This window comes from Corythoichthys intestinalis, chromosome 20, assembly GCF_030265065.1.
Source record: "Corythoichthys intestinalis isolate RoL2023-P3 chromosome 20, ASM3026506v1, whole genome shotgun sequence".
Taxonomy (NCBI): domain Eukaryota; kingdom Metazoa; phylum Chordata; class Actinopteri; order Syngnathiformes; family Syngnathidae; genus Corythoichthys; species Corythoichthys intestinalis.
In genome coordinates this window covers 7,127,697-7,147,627 of record NC_080414.1, presented here as the reverse complement: position 1 = coordinate 7,147,627, position 19,931 = coordinate 7,127,697, and the positions used below count along the sequence as shown (strand labels likewise).

Below are 19,931 nucleotides of genomic sequence, written 5' to 3'. Positions count from 1 at the left end.
CTGACAGCACAATTTTCCACTTTTCACTTAGCTTGGGAAACTTGTGTCTTGTGCCCATGTGGCATCTTCCTTTCCGCAATTATATCGGAGGATTGACAGTGACGGGCATTCAATGTTGATTTTCAGCTTTGCCACTTACATACTGGAATTCCTCCATATTTGACGAATCCTTTTAATGAGATTATGGACGATAAATGATCCATCAATTTTGACATAATTATATGGGGCCGGGTCAAAGAGGGAATCTCAGACTTTTCCCTCTCCAGCCACCTAATCTAAATCTAATGCTTTCTAATGTACATGTCCAGGACATTGCACTAACTAAGCAAGCATACAAACCTGCTCACACACCCCAAGGATTATTACGGTTTGTATGGTTGCATTCCTCCACTTGCTGGGCAATCTTAAAAGAACTGTTGACAGCGAGTCTCCAATTAAAATAGAACTGAGGTAAAGCACTGTTCGTTGTTTATTCAAAATTAAAATGCATTAGCCTCAAATTGTCACATAGTTTGGGCTATGGATGTTAATAAGGCATCTAGACTTGGTTTGGTGCTGCACATTGTAGGACAATGCTGTTTTTTTTTTTTTTTTTTTTTTTAACCTGTCCCTGTTAGGTTTTGTGTTGGTTCCCTCCTAGTGTGTTCCTGTGATTGCCCATTGATTTCACCTGTTGTGCCTGCTCCTAGGGTATCCGCCTACCTGCATCCTTCTGTGTCACCCAGCTGTTCCTCGTTGTCTCGTTACCCCTTGTCTGTGTGTGTGTATATAAGCTCCCAGTTTCTTTTCCTCCTGTTGCGTCATTGTCAATGTCTTTTTCCCTGCACTTGGGTCCACACACCACCTGCCTGCCCGCTTACCTGACAGTCCTGTTCAGCTGTTTGACATGGATATTGGAAATCTGAGTGTCCGATTAGTCTGAGCAGTTTTAATGTTTCACATGGGAGTATGACATACTCCCGTTGTGATCATTCAACATACCTCGTTTATTAAGACAAAGCAACGAACAGGAAGGGGGCATGGGGGAACAGAAGAAAAGGAGAGAGAGAGACAAAAGAAACACAAATAACAACAAGAAATACAGTGAACGCCTACACTAACTATGAATATGTTGGTGCTGTCGTCAGCTAGATGCATTTCCGGTTGACACCACGTTGGGGGCCGGACAACCAAGGAATGAGAGATGGGGGAAGTGTCTAAAAGATAGGTGTTTGGGAGAGGTGGAGTGTACACAAATCAGCCCTGTGATCTAGAACCCAGTAATCGTGTGAATCCATTGTGAGTGTGAGTTTGTTGGCATCTTACCCTACGCCATCCCATTGCCAATCCCGACACCAGGGTCCCCCACCCGAGCGCGTTCCCCCACATCCAGCCATGTGCGAAACTCATCAAACACGTGACAGCCCCACAGACGAGCGGAGACGCCCCCCTCCCCTCAAGAAACCGGGGCTAGATGGGGGGAGGGCGAGCCAGTGCAGCCCATCCCTCCTCCCACAGCCCAGCAAAGGGGCCGTCGTCGGGATCCAGGGTGGCCCATCGGGCCATCCGCGCCCCCATCAACCAGCCTTCAGGGATGGGATAAGGGGACGGGCCACTACCCCGGCTACGACCGGCACGGCACAAGCCCAGGGCAGGACAGTACCCCCCACCGGACCAGGCGATACCCAGCCAGCGTCCCGCTACAGAGCGCGTTGCGGATAACCAGGCAGAAACAATAGGGAAAGGCAGGAGGATGCTGAGAAGCCGCTACGGGGCGGCGCGAGACCTTAGCCCCAACCCCTCTCGCGGCCGGCAGCCCAGGCAGAGGGGAGGCCGCGCCCCGGGAGCCACGCCATAGAGAAAAAGTGTGGGACCCACCTACCCCCCTATTACTGTGGCTGCCAGGTCCCCGACCGGCAGCTATTACCCAACACCGTGATGGGATTGTGTGGGGAGGGTAGTGCTGTGTATGCATTAAAATAGGAGAGCCTGGCTTAAGGCAGTGGGACCGTCGCAACGAGATTCTACCCAGCCACCTGTCCTACCGCCACACGCCGGAGCTCCCCCGTGGAGTATGATGTATGTGGTGCGTTAAAAGAGGTGCGGGAATGGCGGGGCCTGCCGCGAGGAGACAACTGTGAAGTCACCCCACCCCCAACAGGTCCCATCCATCCCACAACCTTGGTGTGTAGTGCATTCAAGGGGGAGCCGGCCCGGGACTGTAAAGCCCCGTTCCGACTCTCCCTGGAAGTATGAATGAGTATCGAGGTGCCAAGGTTATAGATACTTACAGTGCAAAGTGAAGTGTGCGTGAGTTAAGAGGCAGGCTCCCGCAGTCGCGACACCATCCGCCCAGGGCAGGAGAAGCACCAGCACAATGTTTATTTGGAAAACCCTAAAGTTTTTACATTTATCATGATTAAAATCATCTACTGGGGTATCACAATACAATTAACCATAATATGTTAAGTCCATGACCGCATATATCTGTATCTGTTTGATATTGGTATAGGATTTATGGAGTTGAACAATATTGGGATGTTGGAGATCTCAGTCATTTTGTCTGTTTGTGCCACGTCTTGGTACAGCATGTTTGCCTTAGCCGTCCAGCATCCCAGATCTGCAATACCACAATATTGTTTCCATTTTTCTGTTTAAATCTCTCTGTGTTGTCACTCTGAACACCCTCCTCCACCATCTCGCCTATTTAATGTATAGCGCTAGCCTCTGCAGTATGCACATACACAATGGATAAATTGGTCCATGGCACACTATGCTGTGCTAAGTGCAGTGTGAAAGGGCCATTATTGGAGTGCTGAGGTGAAGTGATTCCTGAAACTCAAGGCAAAATGCAAGATAACTGTTAGACACTTTGTTGTGTGTGTGGCATTGCATTATTGCTCTGTTAGGCTTTACAATGACAATCTTACAGTACTTTCAAACAGGTAATAGATCATTTTTTGCTGTTAATTTTTTCTGTTTTTTAAAAATAGCTATAAAAACTAAATGCGTCTGTTGGATTTCTCTTTACTATTCATCCAAACATAGGTCACTGAGGGTCACAGTTATGCTCAGGGATGTTTGTATTTATTTTTGTCCTCATGCTATACCGTTTTCAGATGCACTAGTGACAAACAGGCACCAAAGATAGTGAGGACTAATGGGTTATATGTAACCTTTAAGGACAAAATATGCACATCTTTATGAGGACAAAGTAGAAATAGTGTGCATCATCTGCATATCCTTTTTAGCTCTCACTTCTTATACCATAACTGGTCTAATAGGAGTTTGTTATGGAGAGAACGGAAAGCAGAAAAATTATGCGTCAACACCCCTTTGTAATGTCTAAGACTATTTGGCAGCCTGGTGAGAAATGACTTGAAGCAATGTTCAAATATGAATTTTGTATGCGACATCCCATCTGGATGTTTACTTTAATTAGTGAGCATATAATACTGAAATCACTCCATCTGAATTATTTATAAAGCTTTGTCTATGTGTATTTTCAAGGCATATTCAAAATTCTTACGACAGGATATGCAACAACAGTCAGAGCAACGCTAACTAAAATCGCGATAATGGCTTACATCCAAGGGCGGACTAGCATACCAGTATACCAGGACATCGTTTTCCCCGGTTGACCCAGTGTCGGGAGAAATAAATAGGGTCGTAATTCCTAAAATAATTAGGGTTTGCTGTCATTACTCATGCGTGAACTGAGACCCTACATATTTTACATGTACACGAGAAAAAAATTACCGTAATTTCCGGACTACAAGCCGCTACTTCTTTCCCTCAGTTTGGGTCCTGCGGCGTGTGCAATGATGCGGCCAATTTGTGTATTTTTCTGACGGCCACCAGGGGCGCTCGAGCATGGAATGTGGGAGTGAGACACGTGGAATATATGTGTCGAGGAAGACGCTAATTTGCACTATTACCGGTAGTTTAACTTTGTGCGTTGTGCATGAATAGAGGTGGCGGACCCTCGTCTTTGTGCATGAGTAGAATTGGCAGACCTGCATCATGGAAAATGTTAGAAGAAATTAAATTGGCCATCCGAGTTGTATGGGAAGCTTTGATGACGAGCGGCGAGAGATCGTTTGCCAAGACTCGCCGCATGCGAAGAGCAGCTTTTGCACAGGTTTGCCGGGGGAGCCTGGCAGCGTGAAGCGCGAGGAGGGCGGCACAGGCTGGGAGTGAATTTGCCTCATTATGGGAGACATTGAAGGCAACAGCGAAGGAGACACTGAGTAGGTGCGAGGCGAAGTGCATCTGAGCGTCTTCATATCCGACACTGAGGGTGAAGACTTCCATGGTTTGGATGCACAGGAGGAAGATGAAGATTGCTAACAAAGACTTTTATGTTTTTATTAACCAGCACAATTAGTGCTGCACCGCCATGCTGATGCTATGTAACTTCCGTGCCGCTGCTATATAACTGCCGTGTTTGCCGGCGCTGTTTGGAATGAAAAGTTACGGTGTGTTATTAAAATTTAGAAAACTGTGTATTTCTTAGTCAGTGTCACTTGTTACTAAGTGAGCACACGTGGCTTATAGGCAGGAGAGGCTTATGTATGTACAAAATGGTTTTTCCTTTAAAAATGTACTGGGTGAGGCTTGTAATCAGGGGCGCCCAATAGTCCAGAAATTACGGTAGATGAAAGATAAGTAGGAATTGGTTACTGCGGTCAAGCCAGCGGTTTTTCGTGTTCCAGTTTCAAATGAGCTGACCCTAAAATTAGCGCACCCGCGTAATCCAAGCATTACGGTAAATCATTCCGACCGAGCGGCAAGGCAGTTGGCTTTCGTGTGCTCGTGAATATACAACACCATCATTGTCATCATAAAATAAAGGATATAAAGTCACCTGATCTTAAAACTGCGGTGGCGCGGCCCCTCATCCCTTCCCTGAAGGCCGGTTAATGGGAGTGGTGGGCTGCGCTAGCTCTCTCCCCCGATTGGCTGGGAAGAGTCCATGGCCCTTGGGGGGCCCCCGCACAGCATTTCCACTTGTCTGTAGGACACACACGTCTGATGGGATTCATGCATGATTGGGGGCAATTACGCACACTCAAGTAGAGAAACTATCGGTGCCAGAATTAGCGATCAGGCAGCATCGAATAGGATGTCAGCATATCCTCACTTACAAGTGATTCACATAATACTACATCTCACATTGCTGATTTGTGTACGCTCCAACCCACCTAATCACATCTTTATCTAAACTCCCCCCCCCCCCCTTTTTTCTCCTCGGTCATCAGGCCCGGTGTCAACATGGTGTCAACCGTAAATACAATTAGCTAATGATAGCATGACTATATTCATAGTTAGAATAGGCGTTGAATGTTTTTCTTTTTGTTGTTTGTTTTCCTCTTCTGTCACTCTCTCCTTTTGTAGTTTCATTTCTGTCCATAACCCCCTCCTGCTCGCTGCTTTCTCCTAATAAAGGAAACACTGAATGATCACAATGGGAGTGTATCATAATCCCATGCAAGGGCGTAGGTTTGGTCTCAGCATTGGTAGGGACGATATACAGTGGGGCAAATAAGTATTTAGTCAACCACTAATTGTGCAAGATCTCCCACTTCAAAATATTAGAGAGGCCTGTAATTGTCAACATGGGTAAACCTCAACCATGAGAGACAGAATGTGGAAAAAAAACAACAGAAAATCACATTGTTTGATTTTTAAAGAATTTATTTGCAAATCATGGTGGAAAATAAGTATTTAGTCAATACCAAAAGTTCATCTCAATAATTTGTCATGTACCCTTTGTTGGCAATAACGGAGGCCAAATGTTTTCTGTAACTCTTCACAACCTTTTCACACACTGTTGCTGGTATTTTGGCCCATTCCTCCATGCAGATCTCCTCTAGAGCAGTGATGTTTTGGGGCTGTCGTTGGGCAACACGGACTTTCAACTCCCTCCGCAGATTTTCTATGGGGTTGAGATCTGGAGACTGGCTAGGCCACTCCAGGACCTTGAAATGCTTCTTACGAAGCCACTCCTTTGTTGCCCTGGCTGTGTGTTTGGGATCATTGTCAAGCTGAAAGACCCAGCCACGTCTCATCTTCAATACCCTTGCTGATGGAAGGAGATTTTCACTCAAACTCTCTCGATACATGGCCCCATTCATTCTTTCCTTTACACAGATCAGTCTTCCCGGTCCCTTTGCAGAAAAACAGCCCCAAAGCATGATGTTTCCACCCCCATGCTTCATAGTGAGTATGGTGTTCTTCGAATGCAATTCAGTATTCTTTCTCCTCCAAACACGAGAACCTGTGTTTCTACCAGAAAGTTCTATTTTGGTTTCATTTGACCATAACACATTCTCCCGGTCCTCTTATGGATCATCCAAATGCTCTCTAGCGAACCGCAGATGGGCCTGGACATGTACTGGCTTTAGCAGGGGGACACGTCTGGCAATGCAGGATTTGAGTCCCTGGCAGCGCATTGTGTTACTGATAGTAGCTGTGGTCCCAGCTCTCTGTAGGCTCCCCCCTTTGGTTCTGGGATTTTTGCTCACCGTTCTTGGCCCGGGGGACCACCCTGGATCCCTGGGGGGTGACGATGGCCCTTTTGCTGGGCTGCGGGAGGAGGGACGGGCTGCGATAGAGAACACAAACAGTAGGAAACCTCTCTAGGCAGCTTCCTACCAGAGTTTTTCAGGTTAGCAGGTTCATACAGTTTAATGTTATGCAAACTCTGATGCAGGTCGCACTTTCAGTAGCAAAATTAGTGTTGAGTTTCCCACCTCCACAATATTGACGTCCTTCTAAATTACTCACAGTGGCTGCTGCTGGCTGAAAAAAAAAACTTCATCCTCCTCTTCGAAGGGGCTGTGTGAGAATGTCATCAGCCAATCAAATGTGTATTTGAGGGCGGGGGGGGCAATGGGCCGGCGTAGTCAGCAAGTGAAAAGGGGTAAATGTAAGTTTGAACATAATTAATAATAATGGTAGGGTCAATTCTATCCTTACAAAATATGGGAGGACAATCAAAATTACCTGTATAGCTGAACTCATTATATAATGCATATAAGGTTGCTTAAAGGTTGGTGGGGACAATTTGAGCAACCTGAAAAGTTTGTAGTGTTATGTCTCTACCGTCCCTATGCGAACCTACGCCCTTGCTCTCATGTGATGTCTCAGTATAAAGCAGCTGAACAGGTTAAATAATAAATAAATAAATAAAAAAGCAAGCATAACTCATATTGCCGTAAAGTTTTTCATTGCATATTTTCCCAAGATGAATACTTATGCGAAGACTGAGCGCTCATCCAATGGCAACAACATGTCGATAGAGCGCAGCGGTTTTTGCAGTGTGGCTAATCTTCTAGACTGGGTGACAGTTATGGCAGAGGCCGCCAAGTGGTTCTGGCTCCTAGCAGGCAAAATCACACTAAAACCACACAACAGAATCTGAGCTGGTGGGGGAGAAGAGGCCAGTCAAGAATGAGGAGTCTTGCGTGGCTTCTGGTTTGGAACGATGACTTCGAATTATGGTTCCAGTGTTTTCTCTGGAATTTTTATTCAGGTTTGAGAGTGTGAGATGAAATTGGAAAAGTTCACCATGGCAGATTCAGTTAGCTTTTGAAACTGCTCCTATTCGTTCCATTTTATTTTATGCACCTCGATGGGATGAAAAGACTAAAGAATATGGGCGGCAGCTGGAAATAATGATCACCAGAGGGAATATTTGTTTTCAAAGGCTCAAAGAGATGTAATAACCATTTATTCACATTATTTGTTTGATTTTTAAGAGGTGCTGTCAATAATTGTAATCACATTTGCATTTAGGTCACATGAATATTTCCTGTGTTTCCCATTTTTATACACACGCAGAAATACGATTCCTTCAGAGACATGTTCCGTATTGTATGAATGACTGTTTTAAAGGAGTATGTATTATCAGATGAATTGCCACTGTCATTTTGTCAAAATAAGAAAAAAAATAGGACTACAGTTGACAATAGTACAAAGGAATGGAAGGGATGAGTGACACCATGTGCAGCAGCATACCATGCTATATTATTTACAGGCTTAAATGTGAATGCAGTATTTTGCATTATTGTGACAGGATGTCGGATTGGATGTTTGACTTACAGTCTCTAAATCTTGTTCCCTTCAGAAAGCAGCATCCATGAGGGAAGTTTCGGAAATGACAACGATGGCAGTATATGTGGCAGTGACTCGGTCTTCTACAAACAGAGTGAAGGTGAGGACGCTGCCGTATTGATATGTCTTATTTCTATGCATTTTCATAAGGCTTTTATGTTCAGTGCACAGTCTGCTGAGCAAAAGCGATATCGCTAAAGTAGTAATAACCGTTTTAAACAGACATCATGAATCTTGAGCCACTATTGGCTTGAATGCAGACCACTATCAAGTCAGAACAGTCCTTATCTGACTGATTGATTGATATCCACTGCCTGAATATGCCTAAATTGTATCAGATCGCATCAAGCAATGGGAAGTCCATGGAAATGGTAACGTCAAATTTGGAAAAAGATGCCCAGTGAAGCAGTGTGGGTAGGATCTGTTTTCTTTAAAGGGATCCACAGATAGAAAGACTTGTAGTTCATAAAAAATAAACATTGTTATGAGTTAAAATAATTTGATATTGAAACTAGGGTTGTTCCGATCATGTTTTTTTTGCTCCTGATCCGATCCCGATCGTTTTAGTTTGAGTATCTGCCGATCCCGATATTTCCCGATCCGATTGCTTTTTTTTGCTCCCGATTCAATTCCAGTCATTCCCGATAATTTTTCCCGATCATATACATTTTGGCAATGCATTAAGAAAAAAATGAATCAAACTCTGATGAATATATACATTCAACATACAATACATAAGTACTGTATTTGTTTATTATGACAATAAATCCTCAAGATGGCATTTACATTATTAACATTCTTTCTGTGAGAGGGATCCACGGATAGAAAGACTTGTGACTTTGTATATTGTGACTAAATATTGCCATCTAGTGTATTTGTTGATCTTTCAGTAAATGATACTATGGCCATCCCAAATGCATGATGGGAAGTGGAACAATGACTGTGTAACGTGCTACCAATTGCTATATCTTCTCTGCGTTGGGAAATAATATAAGGTGTTAAGACAATGATCGATTGCCACCTTGCTTCCCCACATTTGCTTCCCATGATATTTCTAATTATAGGGAGAGGGATTACAAGGCTTTAGCCAACTAATAAAAGGCTCCAAAGGCTGTCAAAGATCACCCTACTCATTTTGCGCTGCCTTTTATCTCTCTATATAGGTAAAACGGCGTCATTACAGATTGAGCGTGACACTGTGTGAGAGGGTCATGCAGCGCATGCATTATTTGCGTTAAATATTTTAACGTGACACATTTTTTAAAAAATTAATTGCCGCCGTTATCGGGATAAATTTGATAACCCTACCTTAAGCCTAAACTAAAGACTCTGAATGAGTGTAACATATTATGTCTGTGACGTTAAATACAATTAGAAAACGATTTAATTAAAATATATACAGTATATATATTAAAAAAGGCATGGCCGATATTTTTTTGCCAATTCCGATACTTTGAAAATGACGTGATCGGACCCGATCGATCGGGATGGCGATCGATAGGGACATCTCTAATTGAAACCCCTTTTGATGTTTTGTTTTGACACAATTTGTAAAATTAGTAGGGTTGTCAAAATGATCGCATTTAAGGGCGGTAATTGATTTTTTTAAATTAATCACGTTAAAATATTTGACGCATTTAACGCACATGCCCCGCTCAGATTAAAATGACAGCACATTGCAATGTCCACTTGTTACTTGTATTTTTGGGTGTTTTGCCGCCCTCTGCTGGCGCTTGGGTGCAACTGGTTTTATGGGTTTCAGCACAATGAGCATTGTGTAATTATTGACATCAACAATGGCAAGCTACTCGTTTATTTTTTGATTGAAAATTTTACAAATTTTATTAAAACGAAAACATTTAGAGGGGTTTTAATATAAAATTTTTATAACTTGTACTAACATTAATCTTTTAAGTACAAGTCTTTCTATCCATGGATCGCTTTAACAGAATGTTAATAATGTTAATGCCATCTTGTTGATTTATTGTTATAATAAACAAATTCAGTACTTTTGTACCGTATGTTGAATGTATATATCCGTCTTGTCTTTCCATTCCAACAATAATTTACAGAAAAATATGGCATATTTTATAGATGGTTTGAATTACGATTAATTACGTTTAATTAATTTTTAAGCTGTAATTAACTCGATTAAAATTTTGAATTGTTTGACAGCCCTAAAAATTAGCTCAAATAGTAGGTCGCCATTGCTGTTGATTTCCAAGGGCGGTGACGTCACATGGTTACGCTACCCGGCTTCCAGAGTATGACTCTAGCGACATGAACATGTCATCCGTTCAAGCCTTTCAATTTGAACCGGAGAGGAACATTAATGAGCATGAAAGCACTGTTGATATTTCACAAAATGAGCAGCAAAAGACAAATGAACAGGAAAGACAGGATGAGACGAGAGTAGGGGGAAAAACGCTGTTCTGCCAAAATGTGCTACACCGGCGAAACGTCTACAAGAGGCGAATTTGACACCCAAAGTACTACCATGCGCTTTCAGCTTGTTTTGTTTAGATGCATACAGACAGAACATACTCAAGATGCCTTCAGAAAATACTTAAACGTAGTAATATAAAATAAGGGTGGTTTAAATATGCTATTTGACTAATGTGGTCAACAGATCAACAATCTGCTTTAGAGCTACCACAAGAAAACACAATGGTTTAAAGTATGAGAGGGAAACACATCTAAAAAGTATTTTAAGGCAATGAAAAGGTAATAAAAGACTCAATAAAAACACAAATAGTTACTCGCCGCTTTTAACCGATGAGCACATGTGTTGGACATCTCGCTGCGTAGAAGGAATTGCAGTAACCCAGTAGTATTAGTCGAGTGACGGTGACAATATACATCATCACCCCAAGCGTCCATTACAGGTATAAAAACATGGCACCCTCTGTGGGTCAAAACATTACTAAATATTATAGATTTTTAAATGATTGCCAATATTTTATGTGTTTCTAATAACTTGTTTTACTAAAAGAGAACAATTATGGCTTCATAGAGCCTATAAATCTTTAAGTTTGAGGTTCCCTTCAAAATATGCATCCAATGGACATTGGTTGGACTTAATGGATACTTCAAAAGGATTCATTATTTCCTAGCCAAAACTTCACAATCGATTCCTGTAGTGCTGCAATGATTAATCGATTAATGCAATTAGAAAAAAGCTTTGAATCAAATTTTGCTGTTTTGAAGATTCGTTTAACTAGTGGCATTATAATGGTTTGTTTTGAAAGTGTTGCATTTAATCTTATATTGATTTGGGTGGCTAATAGGGCTATAGATTATTTTAGTAGTCAATTAATCTATAAACTAGTTATATCGAATAATCAAATAATCAAATTAGGAACATTTAATGCGTTGTAGAATCAATTTTAGGAGATGTGAAACAACGGCTTGCTAAATTTGCACTGTCAAAAGAGCATTAAATGCAAGTACAAAATAAAATTCAGGAGTGTTTCTTCAAACTATGCAGGATTGCACTTTCATTTAATAAATAAACTCAAATAATTGAGCTTCAAATGGTCTGAAATGGTATAAAAACAAATAAATTAGGAACTAAGTTCAGCAAGAGAACAATTCGCTAATTTGCATAGCAAAAGTCCGCTAGCGTAAATGCCATAAAATGCTAACTTTTTTTTTTTAACAATACTCTTAAATCGTTAAAACACATATTCCCACAAAAACAGCTAAATATACCTATAAACTAAATAAAAAATGTATTTAAAAAAAAAAAAAAAAAAAAAAAAGCTTATTTTGGTCTTATCAGGGAGCAGCTGGATTCACCCATGTTTAATGAGTTATGTCATATTCACTGTTGCCACTAGAGATCAGTGATTCCACCCAAGCAATAAAACTAAATGCAAACACTTTCAAAACAAAGCATGACAACGCCACTCTAATTAAAAGAATACTCAAAGCAGTAAATTTTGATTCGAAGCTTTTTTCTCATCAAATTACTCGCGTTATTGAATTAATTCTTGCAGCCCTCGGGATTACACTGCCATAACTGTAACTAACATGGCTGAATCCAGCAGCTCCCTGTTAAAACCAACATAAGGTACTGTATGTTTTTGTTTGAGCTAACATGTTAGTTTATGCATTTTATATTCAGCAGTTTTTATAGGAATGTATGTGAGCATTGTTAATAAAAAATAAAATTAAAAAAGTTTGCATTTTATAGCATTTAAGCTAGCACTTTTTATTTGCAAGTTGGCCAATTGTTCTTTTGTTGTACTTCGATTCTCATTATTTTTTAAAGTTCAGGTATTTTAATTTAGGACACGCCCCCCAAATGTCCCCAAATGTCCTAATATGACCAGGACACGCCCCACAAATGACCTGATATAACCAGGACACGCCCCCCAAATGTCCCCAAACCAACCTGAGAGGGGCTAAGATCTGTATCTCCATACAGCAAAGCCCTAGAGTAATTTCTCCAGAAATTGCAGTTTCTTGTTGTTAAATGCTTTTATTGCTCTTGTGAAATGGAAGAAATTTAGCATAGATTGAAAAAACACTCGAGTAATTTATTTTATCTTGGCATTTAATGCTCTTTTGAAAGTGCAATCTCAGCAAGCGTTGTTTTACATCTCCTAAAATTGATTCTGCAACGCATTAAATGTTCCTAATCCGATTACCCAATTATTCAAACTATTTAATTGATACTTTAATCGATTACTTAAGTAGTCGATAGCTGGAGCCCTAGATTTTTGTCTTCACTTGTCAAAAACTCAACCAACATCGTCATTAAAAGTATGAATGCTCAAATGATAATGACTCACAAATTAAATTCAGTGAGAAATCTAAGCCTTTTTAATAGAATACAAAACTGATAAAGTATACCCGTACTCACATTATAGGTGCACAGGTTTATCGTACCTCCTAATGGAAGAGCATTAAATTAATTTGTCACTCAAGGCAATCTATACTCCTATCACGGATGTTTAATTTAGAAATCTTGCTTTTTTTTAAATTTGTGCCATCAGGACACAGTATGGCTGAGACACTCACAGTCGCCTTGCGCGTTGCTGAGGAAGCCATAGAGGAAGCCATTGCCAAGGCAGAGGAGTTCAGCGACAGTTTGGTGAGACCGTCGATTTTGAATCTTCTTAATTCATTTTGTCACTTTTTCTTAGCTACGATCAACAGAAAATATGTTGGGGTTTTTTCCCCCAATATCAAACTGTTGTTTTTGGCAGCCCTTTTAATTTTCATCTTCGTCTTCTTCATCTACTACGATGCGTGCTAACTACACATAAAATGATAAAATGTCACACATTGTAAATTTATGACGGAACCGATGGCGAATTTTCATCTCGTCTCGTCAGACGAAAACTGGCATCCATCTCGTTATGTTTCAGTCTCCCAAGACACGTTTGTAGCACGTCGTCATGAAAAAAATTGTTCGTTGACGAAATATTTTCGTTATCGTCGTCGTTGACGAAAACAACACTCCTATCAAAATGACTGCAGTGATCAATTTCTGGTTTACCATCAGTTTTTAATCACATGTACAATAAAAGAGCATCCAATTGAAGAAAATCAATACTGTTCAGTTAAGGGCCACATAATCATCATGCCTTGCTGAACATTATTATCTTATTCAAAAGCATAGTTATCATGAAATGTTTTCCTGTATTTTTAATGTGTCCATTGGACATGTGCCGATTACCGGTTTCAAGGTATACCGTGGTATGAAAACGTCACTGTATTAAAACCGCAAAAACTTTCCATCATACCGTCTCTAAGGTATTAGCTATTTCTTATGTTCCGAAAATGCTGGGAGAAATCCCTCGCTTGCATCTGCAAGGCTCAACCCTCCCCCACCCATTGTTGCTCAGTGAGTCAGAGTTAGCTCTGCTACACAATGGCTGGAGGAGGTGAAACCCCTGAACTTTTTCCCCCATCGAAGAAAATGAAATCGCTGGTATGGGAATACTTCAGCTACAGAAAAGGCTGCGGCTTAGAGGAGAGCCAGCCGACATGTAAAACATGTTTGCGGGGGGTGGCTGCCGAGGAGGCATAAACTCCAATATGATTTCGCATTTATACAAATTTAAAGGTTAGTAAACACTGTCACGAATGTTTCCCGCCAGCTATGAGAGTTAACTCCAGCGTGTTTAGTGTGTCTAGCAGTGGTGTTTTTTCTCTCGTGCGACTGTCTGTGTTGAGAAAGAGGGTGTGTATATAATGTAAACATGATACGAGTCATACACACATACTTTTTATGGAAAATAATTCAATTATTTTTGTTCTGATGGTAATATACAGCCACTTAAAGGACTGCATTTATTTTGATTTTATGTAGAATAGTTTTTTTAAATGTATTTTAATTTATACTTATATTCCAATTTGCTAATATGTTTTGAAAAATAAACATCCTGTTCAATAGAAAAAGTTTTGTGTTTGTGTCTATAGGAGAAGCAGAATGAGGCTCGATATCTGCGGGACCACAAAGAAGAACTCATAGAGGAACTTGCCACAACCATTGTACAAAAGGTATTTTGAGATTATTTCCTCGTGTTTATCAATACAATGCACTCTAATAGGTAGAGAACCAACACATGCTTGGCAAATCTACTAAGATGCGAATTCGCTTTGTACTAATTCTCCTACTCCTCCTCTACTAATAACTCCACTAATCTTTCTTTTAGTGGGTTCCATGTTTATATAGCAATAGAACAGAATTTTCTGTGGGCCTTGCAAAATCAGTCAAAATCCAGGAAAACGGCCGGGAGCAAAGGGCCTTGCTCCTGTGAAAATGGCTGGGATTGAATGAGTTAAGTTCAGTTCACAAGCAGTAAAATTTACTTAATAGAAGTGAGTGCAAATTGTTGTAATGATTTTATCAAGTAAATCCACCAGTGTTTTTTTTCAGTGTCGAGATTAATAATCCCCAGAGAGCCTTGCTAGTGTCACTGAATTTCACAGATGAGTAATAATGAGTAGATCAGGTCTTTTGGATTTTTTTTTTATTTATTTATTTATTTATTTATTTTTGCCATTTTGGGAAATATGTGAATCATCACAACATTCGCCAATACTTTTTTAGACTGTTTCTGTACATTTTAGAAAATTGGTATTTGTTTTGGATATTAAAGTGCAGCCTTTATACTTTGTGCATTTCTAACTATTCCTTTTGGCTTAATCTAAATCGTTTTCATGTACAATATTTTTGTTATCAACTTTTTTTTTTTGTTCATTTTATTACTTTGTGATTTTGTGATCACCAGATCATCCAGAGGCGGAAGCGCTCAGAGATGCAGACAGAATATGACTTTGTCTGGCCTCAGTCTCAGTCCTTGATTCAGACCAGTGATCAAGCCTCACCTTCGCAACCTCAAACATCTTCGCAAGGATCTTCTGACCCCCTCAAGACGTCCTCTGCCCTCTCGGTTAGTGAGCGTCTCCACACAAGCGTACCAATCAAAGGGTTCTCAACTACAAAAAAAACACCAACAAACAAAACAGTCAAAAGTAGGGCTGTCAAACGATTAAAATTTTTAATCAAGTTAATCACACCTTAAAAATTAATCAATCGTAATTAATCGCAATTCAAACTATCGATAAAATATGCCGTATTTTTCTGTAAATTATTGTTGGAATGGAAAGATAAGACACAAGACAGATGTATACATTCAACATACTGTAAATAAGTACTGTATTAGTTTATTATAACAATAAATCAACAAGATGGCATGAACATTATTAACATTCTGTTAAAGCGATCCATGGATAGAAAGACTTGTAGTTCTTAAAAAATAAATGTTAGTACAAGTTATAGAATTTTTTTTATATTAAAACTAGGGCTGTCAAAATTATCGCGTTAACGGGCGTTAATTAATTTTTTTAAATTAATCACGTTAAAATATTTGACGCAATTAACGCACCCGCTGGCATATTGCCTCAAACATTACAATGAGGCCGTTTATGGACATTAAGAGTGAAGAGAATGCCACCGGCCGCTTGGGGGCAGCGCCGTTCCATACTCATGTTATGTCTTCTAAACGTGGGAGAATTAGTAGTTGTGAGACGTTTATGCTGTATTCACAATGCAATGCAAATTACTATTTGTGCTCCACACATATTTTGGTAAGTTTTCTTTCTTTTAGTGGCAATTATGTGTCTCTTGTTTTATTTTTGGTAAGATATGTACAGATACAGTGGTGAGAACAAGTATTTGATACACTGCCAATGGGTTTCGGCAGTGTATCAAATACTTTTTCTCCCCACTGTATATGTTATACAGTAAAGGCGAGTGGACACCGCCGTTTATTGGCATAAGCTTCTCCTTCACAACAAACATAAGTATCGTTTAGTGAAAGCACAACAAAAATAATATTCCTCTCTCTCTCTCAAAAAAAATAATGTTCTCAAAAAGAAAAGCACTTCAGTCTATAGTAATGAGGCCCTATTCTGACACACAGTTAAACAACAATGCTAAATAAACTAGCATTCCATATCAATTTAGCTATGCAAAATACACGTAAAACTTTTCACTCTATTGTTATTCTTCTTATTATTATATTAACTCTACTTTTGATTGAAAATTTTACAAATTTTATTAAAACGAAAACATGAAGAGGGGTTTTAATATAAAATTACTATAACTTGTAACTATAACATTTATCTTTTAAGAACTACAAGTCTTTCTATCCGTGGATCACTTTAACAGAAAGAATGTTAATAATGCCATTTGTGGATTTATTGTTACAATAAACAAATACAGTACTGATGTACAGTATGTTGTATGTATATATCCGTCATGTGTCTTATCTTTCCATTCCAACAATAATTTACATAAAAATATGGCATATTTTAGAGATGGTTTGAATTGCGATTAATTACGATTAATTAATTTTTAAGCTGTAATTAACTCGATTAAAAATTTTAATCATTTGACAGCCCTAATTAAAACCCCTCTTAATGTTTTCGTTTTAATAAGGTTTGTAAAATTTTCTATAAAAAATTTAACTAGTAGCTCGCCATTGTTGATGTCAGTAATAATTATGGTGCTGAAACCCATAAAATCAGTCACACCCAAGCGCCAGCAGAGGGCGGCAAAACACCAAAAAAAATAACAAGTGGAAATTACACTTTGCTGTCATTTTAATCTGTTTGAGCGGGGCATGTGCGTTAAATGCGTCAAATATTTTAACGTGATTAATTTTTAAAAATGAACGCCCGTTAACACGATAATTTTGACAGCCCTAGTCAAAAGTCAATTTCAGCTGGCTTTATTTGAATTCTCTGATATATTAAGATCATTTGGAAGTTTGTTATGATAAGAAATTAATATTCAGTCATTTAGAAGTTATAAAGCATAAGAAATTAATATTCAGTCATTTAGAAGTTATAAAGCATAAGAAATTAATATTCAGTCATTTAGAAGTTATAAAGCATTCATTGAGCAACTACTTTAAACTACAGGTGCCTCTCATATTGTGATTTCAATCACAAATAATAACCTCATAATGACCCATTGAGGCAACAATGAAAGTCATTAATAGAAATATTCACCCAGCACCTCATCACTCGCACATAAACACTTGTTTCTAAGATTGACACAACTTTGCCAGCAGGGACTTTTTTGTCATCAGCGGCATTTGTCATCATCCCGTACTCGAGCAAATCATCAAAGCCGTGCTCACGCGGCCTCCCCGATTCATCACCCGCTGTTGTACTGCGTCTTGATCAAAGTCGTGTGGAATGCGCTTGGATCTTTCCTCAGTAGCTCAGCCCGCCACGGGACAGCCTTTGTTTATCAGCTTCCCTTCAAACATGCTCAATTCGACACACTTGCATGCAAATACGCACAGGGGTCCTTGTTTTGTGGTCCATATTCAAAGATATCTCAGCATTGCATCTGTATCCAGTGGCTGAAAGTCTTTTCTCATTATTAGCCCTTTATTGACTTGGTTTTAGCCCCATCTACTGATGAGAATTTTCAGGTTTGAGGAAAAAAAAAAAAAAAGAAAAAGACAAAAAAAAATTTTTTTATTATTTTTTTTTAAATTAAAAAATACATATAAATAGAAAATAATAAAAAAATAACTTTTTTTTTTATTACTCTAAAAAAATTTTTAAAAAGATTTTAAAAATTTTCTCAGGTTCGTCGATTGCCTTCTTACTAGTTTCAAATTAAACTTTCAAGGTGATTTATAAGCAATAGTGGTGATGCTGTTTATGGCTAATTTAAAGAGCATACGACAGGCGAAAAAAAGTCTTAAATAGCATTATTATGTGAATTAGGATCATATTTTGAGACGATTCGACGATATACAACAATTTAGCAAAGCGCAGATGACGAGAAATTAGTGTTTTAATCTGCCGGTTAGCCACGCCTATCATAATAGGGCTCTAGCGTCCCCAACAGGTGGATGACGTCAGCGGGAGACTGGGCTCAACGGTTTTACAATTCAGCCCATTGAGGGGGAATTATTCAGAACGAGGAAAACGCGACGAGAGACCTGCAAAATTTCATTCTTTCAGTCTCTCTATTCCAATATTTTTACAGGATATTCTTTTTATCCAAGTATTTTTCCCCAATAGCTAAATAAATGGCTTGAGAAGTACCAGTAGGCCCATCGAGGGGCAACTATTCACAACGAGGAAAACGCGACGAAGAGAGCTGCAAAATGTCATTGTTTCAGTCTCTTTACTTCAGTATTTTTACAGGATATTCTTTTTATCCAAGTATTTTCCCCAATTGCTAAATAAATGGCATGGTCATGACAAATAACAGTCTTGTGCTAAATGGAATATGAAATAATAAAAATGCACTTATTCAGGACAACATGGCAAAATTACTCCATAATGGTCAAAACTGTCGACTTCACCTTTACTGTCGCACCTCCCGAACGATATTTTATGACACCTAAATCGGACATATGTCATTTCCCTTCCCCGGCTTCGGAGAATGTAAACAAACCAAGAGGCGTGACAGCTAGCCGACATGCTAACCCGAACCGAGTGATGTTTCAAAGTCTTCCAAGCGGAAAATCACACATAACTAGCTCGGATGTTTTGACATGATGACTGGGTTGTCGATTGTCTTCGCCGGAGAGCAATTTACAGCTCGTTCCCCGGAGGAGGGCGGCTGCAGTTGTTGTGCAGCTAACGTGCAGCTAATATGCATGAGGAGAGCTTTTTACATGCCTATCAATGACCAAACGTAAGTAGTGCTTAATTTAAAGAAAGTTTGTTGTGTTTACTTTGTAATCGCTGTATTCGTGGCTATTTTTAACTCGAAGTTGCAATTTCTGATCGGTCGGAAAATTTAACAGAACACTGGGCACATGAGCACAATAAGCCGAATATAGTGCTCTCCCGGCGGATGGATGTGCTAAAAGCCGCCGGTGTTGTGCCGAAAAATAGCCGCCCTGCATGCATGTCAGCCACAAAATGCAAGCCATCTACATATTAAAATGATCCCAGTATTTGACTTAATACAAAACACAATGTTTATTCACTTCCTCTTAAGTCCAATGGTCCCACAGTAGTCGGGCTTGTTTTGGCCAATATCCACAGTGAATGGGAACCTTTTGAAACTCCAAAAAGGCGCACAGGCCTCTCCCTCATACAGCAAGATTTTTCTGCAGCCGTTTGGCTGGCGTGATGCGAAAAATAAACGTATTAATCCGCAAAATCAGCTGAATCCTTAGTCCTCATACACAACAGTACGGCTGTATAGCGAAGAGGACGCCTCCACCCGTACACGTCACAGCGCCCTCCTCCTCAATGCAAGACCGAAGCCGGAAGTCACTCATTTTCATGGCGCGGGATTCAAAAAACTAAATAAATATAGCGATCGCTTCCAC

General features: G+C 39.8%; 1 protein-coding gene across 4 annotated transcripts in view; it reads left to right on the top strand.

Moving 5' to 3' along the window:
• myripb (myosin VIIA and Rab interacting protein b) overlaps positions 1 to 19,931 on the top strand; it is a 226,526-nt gene that overhangs the window by 172,261 nt on the left and 34,334 nt on the right. For all 4 annotated transcript variants that reach the window (XM_057824332.1, XM_057824331.1, XM_057824333.1 and 1 more), the window contains exons 5-8: positions 8,111 to 8,197; positions 13,098 to 13,195; positions 14,530 to 14,610; positions 15,345 to 15,506. In XM_057824332.1, the coding sequence (XP_057680315.1) occupies positions 8,111 to 8,197; positions 13,098 to 13,195; positions 14,530 to 14,610; positions 15,345 to 15,506 (428 nt within the window). The remainder of the gene's footprint in view (positions 1 to 8,110; positions 8,198 to 13,097; positions 13,196 to 14,529; positions 14,611 to 15,344; positions 15,507 to 19,931) is intronic.